Source organism: Haliotis rufescens, unplaced genomic scaffold (genome assembly GCF_023055435.1).
Source record: "Haliotis rufescens isolate VD_foot unplaced genomic scaffold, xgHalRufe1.0.p SCAF_35, whole genome shotgun sequence".
Lineage (NCBI taxonomy): Eukaryota > Metazoa > Mollusca > Gastropoda > Lepetellida > Haliotidae > Haliotis > Haliotis rufescens.
In genome coordinates, this window is record NW_025964057.1 from 4,671,225 (window position 1) to 4,683,990 (window position 12,766).

The 12,766-nt window shown below is 44.6% G+C and overlaps 1 protein-coding gene across 2 annotated transcripts in view; it reads left to right on the forward strand.

The window, feature by feature from the left end:
• The window catches only part of LOC124125241 (transmembrane protein 131-like), a 138,520-nt gene that overhangs the window by 87,394 nt on the left and 38,360 nt on the right, over positions 1–12,766 (forward strand). For both annotated transcript variants that reach the window (XM_048381119.1, XM_048381121.1), the window contains exons 18-24: positions 3,036–3,122; positions 3,425–3,577; positions 4,183–4,258; positions 7,746–7,863; positions 8,349–8,484; positions 9,665–9,774; positions 10,112–10,190. In XM_048381119.1, the coding sequence (XP_048237076.1) occupies positions 3,036–3,122; positions 3,425–3,577; positions 4,183–4,258; positions 7,746–7,863; positions 8,349–8,484; positions 9,665–9,774; positions 10,112–10,190 (759 nt within the window). The remainder of the gene's footprint in view (positions 1–3,035; positions 3,123–3,424; positions 3,578–4,182; positions 4,259–7,745; positions 7,864–8,348; positions 8,485–9,664; positions 9,775–10,111; positions 10,191–12,766) is intronic.

Below are 12,766 nucleotides of genomic sequence, written 5' to 3' on the forward strand. Positions count from 1 at the left end.
GCAGTGTTGTCATCACTGTGTTGGTGAAAGGCAGTGTTGTCATCACTGAGTTGGTGTCAGGCAGTGTTGTCATCACTGTGTGCCCTGTTGGTGAAAGGCAGTGTTGTCATCACTGAGCTGGTGTAAGGCAGTGTTGTCATCACTGTGTTGGTGTAAGGCAATGTTGTCATCACTGAGTTGGTGTAAGGCAGTGTTGTCATCACTGTGCTGGTGTCAGGCAGTGTTGTCATCACTGAGTTGGTGTAAGGCAGTGTTGTCATCACTGTGTTGGTGTAAGGCAGTGTTGTCATCACTGTGTTGGTGTAAGGCAGTGTTGTCATCACTGAGTTGGTGTAAGGCAGTGTTGTCATCACTGTGTTGGTGTAAGGCAGTGTTGTCATCACTGTGTTGGTGTAAGGCAATGTTGTCATCACTGAGTTGGTGTAAGGCAGTGTTGTCATCACTGTGCTGGTGTCAGGCAGTGTTGTCATCACTGAGTTGGTGTAAGGCAGTGTTGTCATCACTGAGTTGGTGTAAGGCAGTGTTGTCATCACTGAGTTGGTGTAAGGCAATGTTGTCATCACTGTGTTGGTGTCAGGCAGTGTTGTCATCACTGACTTGGTGTAAGGCAGTGTTGTCATCACTGTGTTGGTGAAAGGCAGTGTTGTCATCACTGAGTTGGTGTAAGGCAGTGTTGTCATCACTGTGTTGGTGAAAGGCAGTGTTGTCATCACTGAGTTGGTGTCAGGCAGTGTTGTCATCACTGTGTGCCCTGTTGGTGAAAGGCAGTGTTGTCATCACTGAGCTGGTGTAAGGCAGTGTTGTCATCACTGAGCTGGTGTAAGGCAGTGTTGTCATCACTGAGTTGGTGTAGGCCAATGTTGTCATCGCTTAGTTGGTGTAAGGCAATGTTGTCATCACTTAGTTGGTGTAAGGCAGTGTTGTCATCACTTAGTTGGTGTAAGGCAATGTTGTCATCACTAAGTTGGTGTAAGGCAGTGTTGTCATCACTGAGTTGGTTTAAGGCAGTGTTGTCATCACTGTGCTGGTGTAAGGCAGTGTCATCACTTAGTTGGTGTAAGGCAATGTTGTCATCACTTAGTTTGTGTAAGGCAATGTTGTCATCACTTAGTTGGTGTAAGGCAGTGTTGTCATCACTGAGTTGGCTTAAGGCAGTGTTGTCATCACTGTGCTGGTGTAAGGCAGTGTCATCACTTAGTTGGTGTAAGGCAATGTTGTCATCACTCAGTTGGTGTAAGGCAGTGTTGTCATCACTTAGTTGGTGTAAGGCAATGTTGTCATCACTTAGTTGGTGTAAGGCAGTGTTGTCATCACTGAGTTGGTTTAAGGCAGTGTTGTCATCACTGTGCTGGTGTAAGGCAGTGTCATCACTTAGTTGGTGTAAGGCAATGTTGTCATCACTTAGTTGGTGTAAGGAAGTGTTGTCATCACTTAGTTGGTGTAAGGCAATGTTGTCATCACTTAGTTGGTGTAAGGCAGTGTTGTCATCACTGAGTTGGTTTAAGGCAGTGTTGTCATCACTGTGCTGGTGTAAGGCAGTGTCATCACTTAGTTGGTGAAAGGCAGTGTTGTCATCACTGTGCTGGTGTAAGGCAGTGTCATCACTTAGTTGGTGTAAGGCAATGTTGTCATCACTTAGTTGGTGTAAGGCAGTGTTGTCATCACTGAGTTGGTTTAAGGCAGTGTTGTCATCACTGTGCTGGTGTAAGGCAGTGTCATCACTTAGTTGGTGTAAGGCAGTGTTGTCATCACTGTGCTGGTGTAAGGCAGTGTTGTCATCACTGTGCTGGTGTAAGGCAGTGTTGTCATCACTGTGCTGGTGTAAGGCAGTGTTGTCATCACTGTGCTGGTGTAAGGCAGTGTTGTCATCACTGTGCTGGTGTAAGGCAATGTTGTCATCACTTAGTTGGTGTAAGGAAGTGTTGTCATCACTTAGTTGGTGTAAGGCAATGTTGTCATCACTTAGTTGGTGTAAGGCAATGTTGTCATCACTGAGTTGGTTTAAGGCAGTGTTGTCATCACTGTGCTGGTGTAAGGCAGTGTTGTCATCACTGTGCTTGTGTAAGGCAGTGTTGTCATCACTGAGTTGGTGTAAGGCAGTGTTGTCATCACTGTGTTGGTGTAAGGCAGTGTTGTCATCACTGTGCTGGTGTAAGGCAGTGTCATCATCACTGTGCTGGTGTAAGGCAGTGTCATCATCACTGTGCTGGTGTAAGGCAGTGTTGTTATCACTGTGCTGGTGTAAGGCAGTGTTGTCATCACTGTGCTGGTGTAAGGCAGTGTCATCATCACTGTGCTGGTGTAAGGCAGTGTTGTCATCACTGTGCTGGTGTAAGGCAGTGTTGTCATCACTGTGCTGGTGTAAGGCAGTGTCATCATCACTGTGTTGGTGTAAGGCAGTGTTGTCATCACTGTGCTGGTGTAAGGCAGTGTTGTCATCACTGTGCTGGTGTAAGGCAGTGTTGTCATCACTGAGTTGGTGTAAGGCAGTGTTGTCATCACTGTGCTGGTGTAAGGCAGTGTTGTCATCACTGTGCTGGTGTAAGGCAGTGTTGTCATCACTGTGCTGGTGAAAGGCAGTGTTGTCATCACTGTGCTGGTGTAAGGCAGTGTTGTCATCACTGTGCTGGTGTAAGGCAGTGTTGTCATCACTGTGCTGGTGAAAGGCAATGTTGTCATCACTGTGCTGGTGTAAGGCAGTGTTGTCATCACTGTGCTGGTGTAAGGCAGTGTTGTCATCACTGTGCTGGTGTAAGGCAGTGTCATCATCACTGTGCTGGTGTAAGGCAGTGTCATCATCACTGTGCTGGTGTAAGGCAGTGTTGTCATCACTGTGCTGGTGTAAGGCAGTGTTGTCATCACTGTGCTGGTGAAAGGCAATGTTGTCATCACTGTGCTGGTGTAAGGCAGTGTTGTCATCACTGTGCTGGTGTAAGGCAGTGTCATCATCACTGTGCTGGTGTAAGGCAGTGTTGTCATCACTGTGTACTGTGGGTGTAAGACACTATTCATGAACTACTTGTGGTTTTTTTCAGGATATTTTTATACCAGTGACTCTGCGTACAGCTGAGGGGAGCCTTCATGCCATTCCAGACAAATTTGTTTTTGATAAGGTTTACCCTGTAAGTAGAAAGTCTTTCAGTCTTTGATTAAATCCAAGTATTCCTAAGTTAAAGATTATCTTCTCATTCAGTTAGAATATTGCAGACTGCAGTTCAACAGCAAACAAACTGAACATGGATGTAATTCTCCTCACCCTCCACGACATATAATGAGGAGGAATGGAGGAATAGGGTCATTGTCTAGCTGTGTATCCATCTGTATTTCATTTCTTGAGCATAACTTGAAAACAACATATATTAACCTTTTGCTCTTGTTGGGGCTGGGAGGATTTGCCATCTTCTGATGTGTGTTTTTGTTGCAGGGTAAAATTCCCTACAAAGTGCTACAGATACACAGTACATTCAGTGAGTACATGGAGGTGACCCAGGTGATGTTCCAGCCTGCAGACAGGAGGTTCTACTTTGTCCCCCAGAACCACAACACAGTTCTACTTCAGCCCCACGAGCATAATGTTGTGAGTAGTCTTGTTCCCCAGAACCACAACACAGTTCTACTTCAGCTCCACGAGCATAATGTTGTGAGTAGTCTTGTTCCCTAGAACCACAACACAGTTCTACTTCAGCTCCACAAGCATAATGTTGTGAGTAGTCTTGTTCCCCAGAACCACAACACAGTTCTACTTCAGCTCCACGAGCATAATGTTGTGAGTAGTCTTGTTCCCTAGAACCACAACACAGTTCTACTTCAGCTCCACAAGCATAATGTTGTGAGTAGTCTTGTTCCCCAGAACCACAACACAGTTCTACTTCAGCTCCACAAGCATAATGTTGTGAGTAGTCTTGTTCCCCAGAACCACAACACAGTTCTACTTCAGCTCCACGAGCATAATGTTGTGAGTAGTCTTGTTCCCTAGAACCACAACACAGTTCTACTTCAGCTCCACGAGCATAATGTTGTGAGTGCCATTAGTCTCCCTCGTTCATATCCTGGAAATTTCCCTGTTGGAAGGAATATGTCCTCATAAATGTAAATGACCCTTGAGTCCTGTTTTTCTGTAGCGTTCAATAGTTTATGAAAAGTTGATATGTCGCTGTGATTTTGTGCTTTGTGTCTTTTCAGGTTGGAAAAATTTATTTTGACCCTAAAAGGGGTTGCCAAGAAGATTGTTACGTTGGTTTACCAACATACGTACCTGGTAAGTAGGAAGTTGCTGCAAGGTGTCGAGTGTTGTCGAGAGTTTGAGCCTCACCAGTGTTTGCATTGGTCTCCTGTTGATTGTACGGTCCAGCAGTCTTTCAGAACCTGGGTCAAACTAGGTCTCCTGTTGATTGTACGGTCCAGCAGTCTTTCAGAACCTGGGTCAAACTAGGTCTCCTGTTGATTGTACGGTCCAGCAGTCTTTCAGAACCTGGGTCAAACCAGGTCTCCTGTTGATTGTACGGTCCAGCAGTCTTTCAGAACCTGGGTCAAACCAGGTCTCCTGTTGATTGTACGGTCCAGCAGTCTTTCAGAACCTGGGTCAAACTAGGCCTCCTGTTGATTGTACGGTCCAGCAGTCTTTCAGAACCTGGGTCAAACCAGGTCCCCTGTTGATTGTACGGTCCAGCAGTCTTTCAGAACCTGGGTCAAACCAGGTCTCCTGTTTATTGTACAGTCCAGCAGTATTTGAGTGAGTTTGGTTTAAAGCCGCTTTTAACAGTATTCCTGTTATATCAAGGCGTGTCAGCTTAATGTGGGAGGAAAGCCCGAAGTGATGCAGGTCTCTGACATTTGCCACTTCGGTGAAACCCATGAGCATGGGTATTGTGCTGACAAACCTAGAAGCATAATCGGGGCGAACTGGGATTCAAACCCACAATCATAGGTTTCTGGTGTGCCCAAGGGACGCAACTCTGCACAGCGAATCGCGGCGTCTTAGACGACTGGTCCACTCTGGGTCACACCAGGTCCCCAGCACTCCATTGCTAGTTGACCAGACACTATATTGGGTTAGGTGGTCAGGGGACTTGGTTGTAGGGGTGTCATTGTTCCCTTTATGCAGGCTGGTCTGCAGAGAGGACTCCTGTTTAGACTAGTTCCCTGGAGACCTATGCTTGTAGTAGGAGTCAATTTAATAAAAGTGATCAGATTCATTGACTTGGTGTCATTCTACCATGACATTGTTGAATGCTTGATTCTGATTGGTTAAAAAGAGGTTTCCTTTTTGCTTCAGAAACCCCCTTCAAATAGATTAAGCCTTTTCACACAAAAATCGTGCATATGTATACATCGATATCGATAGCCTACATATCAACCCATAAAAGAAGGCTGCCGATAACCCATCATTCGATCTCGGATTGCTTACGGATGTTTTTGGTGATGATTTTGACTTGCAAGAGGTTAACCCTGACTGGTTTGACGATGAGATGTCAATGGATGGATGTCAAAATCACGCATATATGCCACTGGTACCCTTTCCTGTCCCGTTGCTTCATTTAAACAGTATGTTTCAAAATTACATCCAGAAAACACTGCTCTCTTCCAAAGACCACGAAAACTCAAAAACACTCACTGGTACACCGCACAGGCACTTGGCCACAACAGTTTGTCCAAAATGATGAAATCAGTTTCAGAAGAGGCGAAGTTGAGCAAAACATACACTAATCACTTGTCAGGGCCACAACGTGAAATAATGAAATTGACAGGGCACAGAAACGAACAGTCCCTCGTGTCATATAATTGTCACTTCAGTCATAATTGACTCTTCTTCGGCTCAAAAAAGGTGGTATTCAGCCCTTCTCCAAGGTGGTAGCAACATCACACCAGCAGGGATAGTTAGTCAACATGTTAATATTGAACAGCATCACACTCACAGTACTGGGTTGTCTTCTGGTTTCCTGCCATACTTTAACAGCACTGTTACGGTTAACAATTTCTTTGGCAGCCATAACTGAGAGTGCAGTGTAGTGACAACCAGGATACGTTAGGACGGTTCTCAGTTCAGGGTGGGGAGGTATAATTCAAAGATTCACACATTCAAAATAAGTGAAAGAGTGATATCTAATAAAGTTTGTTGAGAAAAAATTGTGTGACTTTTTCTGTAACCCATGAACAGGTAATTTCATTATTGAAACAACCGACAATGACAGTAAAATATAACATAATAGAATGTGTTTGAAGATATTTTAATCATGACAACATGGTGTTAACAAACCTTTTTGTGATCGATATCCATTGACATCTCCGTCAACCACCACCGTTAGAATTTGGCCGGAGGGGATTTGAAAGTCCATCAGAAAACACTCCCCTTCGAAAGTCCACGAAAACAATGTCCCAACTGAAGTGACAGCTTATCAAAACTTGATGAAATTCATTTCAAAACACGCACAATTCAGAAAATCATACACAACGTACTATTTCTGGGCCACAAATGTCTAAGTTCTGTCACTATCTGGCTTTGGATCCGTGAAATCTTGAAATTGACAGGTCACACCATGCAGATTCCTCGTTTCAAAATATCCGCCTCGTCTGCAGCCTAAAAAGCGACTGTTCAGTCATATTCAGTTCCATTGGTAATGATATTGTGCCAGCAGGCTCGATCAATCCCTGTAAATCAAACAGGTTAATGTTGAACCACATCATAGATCGGGGTTGTCATCTTGCTTCATTTAACTAGATCTAGTTACGGAGAATGTAAATACAAGATTGTCAGCCATTGACATCTGTGAGGTGTGAGTAACCGTGATGTAGGTCAAGTTCTGCCACATCCAAGTTCGGGGTGGAGAAGCATTTATTTTGATTTTATTATTGTTTACTGGGGGTGATTGCTAACTAACTAATAACACTTACACATGTTAAATAAATAACAGAATGTTAATTCATAAAGTTTGTTGTAGAAATATATTCGTTGAGCATTTTAAAACCTTTTTCTACAACCTGTCACCCCTATAATAGAAATGATGGCATGTTCGATTTCCAAGAAATAACCTCTCTCGCTAAATTCCGAGAAAAGACAGGGTCAGCGGAAACAGTGTACCACAGGTTGGTAGAAATTAAAACATCTGCCTTTGGACTAAGTTTGGAGTGTTATTTGTCAACTTCTTTTGAAAAACTATGTGTTTTGAACACTTATTTTGAACTACTCACGATTATGGCATTTTTAATCTTGAACTTTAGTAATAATTGTTACATTTATAACTACGTGTGACCACTTTTCGGAATGATCTCAGATTGCGGACCTGTGTACCTGTGTTGTTACGCGTTGCAAGAGAGCACCGTTTTCAAAGTGCTGTTGCCGTCATGGTAGAATGGAGATAAACCTCTGTGTTTTGAAATTTGATGTAGTCCAATTGTAGAGTAGATACTTTAGTGCGTGGTTCAAAATTAAAATAAAGAGGTATCTACTCTACAGTGGGACTACATCAATTCAAAACACAGTAGATTTATCTCCTAATTGTACCCAAACAGTGTGGATTGTTGCTCAGAATGTCAATCACTGGTTTGTCTGGTCCAGACCTGATTATTTACAGGCAACAATCATATAGCTGTAATATGATCGATTGTGGCTTTAAACTTGACTGACGTACCACAGTAAGCATGTAAAAGTTGACTGAGATTCTTCAGGTGGTTAGGCTTGGTGACTGTCACTCAGTTGCTGCACAATACGTCCATATGACTAGACACACCTGACTGTTGTGTTACAGCTGGACACCAGTGGCTGCTGGGCCTGTCGCTGGACAAGGAGGTCGCGGACACAGACCAGTATCTATACACACGACTGCAGCAGAAGTGGGAGGAACTGGAACTCTCAGAAGAAAATACGTGAGTAGGGACTTGGAGAAACTTGGAAATGCAGAAGTTAAAGTGTTTCTTGTACTGCTTCAGCAACTGATTGTCTTCAGCAACCCATGCTTGCCGTAAGAGGTGACTATTCCTTTCGTAAGAGGGGACTAACAGGATCAGGTGGTCAGACTCGCTGCTTTGGTTGATGTCATCGCATCTCGATTGCATAGATTGATGCTCATGATATCAGACCGCTGTCATTTCGCTTGAATAATGCTGAGTGCAGCGTAAAACAACAAACAAACAAACAAACCTTATTGCCAGTTCAATCCCACAAGACAGAATCCACTTTCCACCAGAGTCACCTCTTCGACCCTCACTACAAAATGCAGAAGGGAAAATCCCCAAGGAATGGATTATTTTGTTTCAAATGTGAGATCATTTCAATGTCATGATACCAGATCCTCATCTTGTTGAAATGTTTGATGCACTAATGTGATAACGATGTTTTGTTTCTCTTTCAGAGCAAATGTTACAATAGAGTTAGACACAAACCAAGTTCGGGGGTTTTTATTCTCGGCTCAGGCACATCTGCACTGGCCATCCCTAGTGCGGAAATGCAAGATCAAGTTTCCCTTGACGCAGATAGGCAACATATCAGTAAGTAGCACCCATAGGCAATATGACAGTTACCCAGTTAGGTAACATGATAGATACACAGTTAGGCAGCATGACAGTTACCCAGTTAGGCAAAATGATAGATACACAGTTAGGCAGCATGATAGATACACAGGTAGGCAGCATGATAGATACACAGTTAGGCAACATGATAGATACACAGTTAGGAAGCATGATAGAAACAATTTTAGGCAGCATGAGATTTAAACAGTTAAGCAACATGATAGATACACAGTTTTAGGCAACATGATAAATACACAGTTAGGCAGCATGACAGTTACCCAGTTAGGTGACATGATAGATACACAGTTAGGCAACATGATAGATACACAGTTAGGCAGCATGATAGATACACAGTTAGGCAGCATGATAGATACACAGTTAGGCAGCATGATAGATACACAGTTAGGCAACATGATAGATACACAGTTAGGCAGCATGATAGATACAAGGTTAGGCAGCATGAGATTTAAACAGTTAAGCAACTTGATAGATACACAGTTAGGCAGCATGATAGCTACACAGTTAGGCAGCATGAGATTTAAACAGTTAAGCAACTTGATAGATACACAGTTAGGCAGCATGATAGATACACAGTTAGGCAGCATGAGATTTAAACAGTTAAGCAACATGATAGATACACAGTTAGGCAGCTTGATAGATACACAGTTAGGCAACATGATAGATACACAGTTAGGCAGCATGAAAGATACACAGTTAGGCAGCATGATAGAAACAATTTTAGGCAGCATGAGATTTAAACAGTTAAGCAACATGATAGATACACAGTTAGGCAACATGATACATACACAGTTAGGCAGCATGATAGATACAAGGTTAGGCAGCGTGAGATTTAAACAGTTAAGCAACATGGCAGTTACACTTAGGCAGTGTCCTAGGGCATCACATTGGAGTCGTTTTAAAGATCAAGTTTATCATCATTTGATCCGTGTCTGGAATCAGCAGACGTATTTTTGTTGAATTCTCATCATGTCATCAGAGACATTTATGATAAACTTTATCATTGAGTTTACAAAGGGTCATCTTCAATATGAAAAGAATAGACTGACCTGCCCTGAATGACATTATCCTTTACTTGTGAGCTGTTTAAAGACTGAAATTCACAATTTGCTTCAACTTACAGAGATGTTTTGTCTTCCAGGTATCAGATTTTATAGTGGAGAACACGGGAGACCTGCCAGTTTTAATGCAGATCCTGCCCCTTCCTCTGTACCCAAACCCCCACACCATCCTGGATCTACTCAACTACAAGTAAGTCTCACCATGTGGAGCCAGCAACATCTCAGTCACAGTAATTGGGTTATTACTTTTGTTGCTTACTGCTCCAACTTTCTTGGAAACTCTTTTTAAAAGTTACCTTATATTGATCTGAAGTGATCACTCGATGCAGTATCAGTAGGATAGACTGATGAAGGTAACAGTGTACCAGCAATGTGTCACACTGACATCGGTTGTGTGCCCAGTAAGTTACACTTAAGTGAACAATATTTTTTTTGTACGAAATGTCTGCAATATATGACCTTTTCTGCTGTGTAACTATAGTAACCATTTCTGTGACGTGTAACTATGGTAACCATGACTATTCCAGATTATCAGCTGACCTTACAGACTTTATAGAAACAGAAGACTTAGACACCTTCACTCTCCAGGACTTGGAGGAGTATAATGTAAGTCATCCTGTACAGATCTAACGCGTCACAATCCTTGCTTCACAATCTTTGCCTCACAATCTTTGCCTCACAATCCTTGCCTAACAATCCTTGCTACACAATCTTTACTTCACAATCCTTGCCTAACAATCCTTGCTACACAATCTTTACTTCACAATCCTTGCCTCACAGTCTTTGCCTCACCATCCTTGCCTCACCATCCTTGCCTCACCATCCTTGCCTCACAATCCTTGCCTCACGATCCTTACCTCACAGTTCTTGCCTCACCATCCTTGCCTCACAATCCTTGCCTCACAGTTCTTGCCTCACCATCCTTACCTCACAATCCTTGCCTCACAATCCTTACCTCACAATCCTTGCCTCACCATCCTTGCCTCACAGTTCTTGCCTAACAATCCTTGCCTCACCATCCTTACCTCACAATCCTTGCCTAACAATCCTTGCCTCACAATCCTTGCCTCACAGTCCTTGCTTCGCCATCCTTGCCTCACAGTCCTTGCCTCACAGTCTTTGCCTCACCATCCTTGCCTCACCATCCTTGCCTCACAGTTCTTGCCTCACAGTTCTTGCCTCACAATCCTTGCCTCACAATCCTTGCCTCACAATCCTTGCCTCACAATCCTTGCCTCACAGTCCTTGCCTCACAGTTCTTGCCTCACCATCCTTGCCTCACAATCCTTACCTCACAATCCTTGCCTCACAATCCTTGCCTCACAATCCTTGCCTCACAGTTCTTGCCTCACCATCCTTACCTCACAATCCTTGCCTCACCATCCTTGCCTCACAGTTCTTGCCTAACAATCCTTGCCTCACAATCCTTACCTCACAATCCTTGCTTCGCCATCCTTGCCTCACAATCCTTGCTTTGCCATCCTTGCCTCACAGTCCTTGCCTCACCATCCTTGCCTCACAGTCCTTGCCTCACCATCCTTGCCTCACAATCCTTGCTTTGCCATCCTTGCCTCACAGTTTTTGCCTCACAGTCTTTGCCTCACCATCCTTGCCTCACAATCCTTGCCTCACCATCCTTGCCTCACATTCCTTGCCTCACAATCTTTGCCTCACAGTCCTTGCCTCACAATCCTTGCTTCGCCATCCTTTCCTCACAGTCTTTGCCTCACCATCCTTGCCTCACCATCCTTGCCTCACCATCCTTGCCTCACATTCCTTGCCTCACAGTCTTTGCCTCACAATCCTTGCCTCACCATCCTTGCCTAACAATCCTTGCCTCACAATCCTTGCTTCGCCATCCTTGCCTCACAGTCTTTGCCTCACCATCCTTGCCTCACAGTCCTTGCCTCACCATCCTTGCCTAACAATCCTTGCCTCACAATCCTTGCTTTGCCATCCTTGCCTCACAGTCCTTGCCTCACCATCCTTGCCTCACAGTCCTTGCCTCACCATCCTTGCCTCACAATCCTTGCTTTGCCATCCTTGCCTCACAGTTTTTGCCTCACAGTCTTTGCCTCACCATCCTTGCCTCACAATCCTTGCCTCACCATCCTTGCCTCACATTCCTTGCCTCACAATCTTTGCCTCACAGTCCTTGCCTCACAATCCTTGCTTCGCCATCCTTTCCTCACAGTCTTTGCCTCACCATCCTTGCCTCACCATCCTTGCCTCACCATCCTTGCCTCACATTCCTTGCCTCACAGTCTTTGCCTCACAATCCTTGCCTCACCATCCTTGCCTAACAATCCTTGCCTCACAATCCTTGCTTCGCCATCCTTGCCTCACAGTCTTTGCCTCACCATCCTTGCCTCACCATCCTTGCCTCACAATCTTTGCCTCACAATCCTTGCCTCACCATCCTTGCCTCACCATCCTTGCCTCACATTCCTTGCCTCACAGTCTTTGCCTCACAATCCTTGCCTCACAATCCTTGCCTCACAATCCTTGCCTCACAATCCTTGCCTCACCATCCTTGCCTCACATTCCTTGCCTCACAGTCCTTGCCTCACAGTCTTTGCCTCACCATCCTTGCCTCACCATCCTTGCCTCACCATCCTTGCCTCACATTCCTTGCCTCACCACCCTTGCCTCACATTCCTTGCCTCACAATCTTTGCCTCACAGTCCTTGCCTCACAATCCTTGCCTCACAGTCCTTGCCTCACAATCCTTGCCTCACATTCCTTGCCTCACAATCCTTGCCTCACAATCCTTGCCTCACAATCCTTGCCTCACAATCCTTGCCTCAATATCCTTACCTCACAATCCTTGCCTCACAATCCTTGCCTCACAGTCCTTACCTCACAATCCTTACCTCACAATCCTTGCCTCACAATCCTTACCTCACAGTCTTTGCCTCACAGTCCTTGCCTCACAATCCTTGCCTAACAATCCTTGCCTCACAGTCTTTGCCTCACAGTCCTTGCCTCACAATCCTTGCCTCACAATCCTTGCCTCACAGTCTTTGCGTCACATTCCTTGCCTCACAGTCCTTGCCTCACAATCCTTACCTCACAGTCCTTGCCTCACAGTCCTTGCCTCACAATCCTTGCCTCACAGTCCTTGCCTCACAATACCCCTGGGTGGGTTGTTGGGCCCAGGTAACCTGAGTTTGTCATAAATG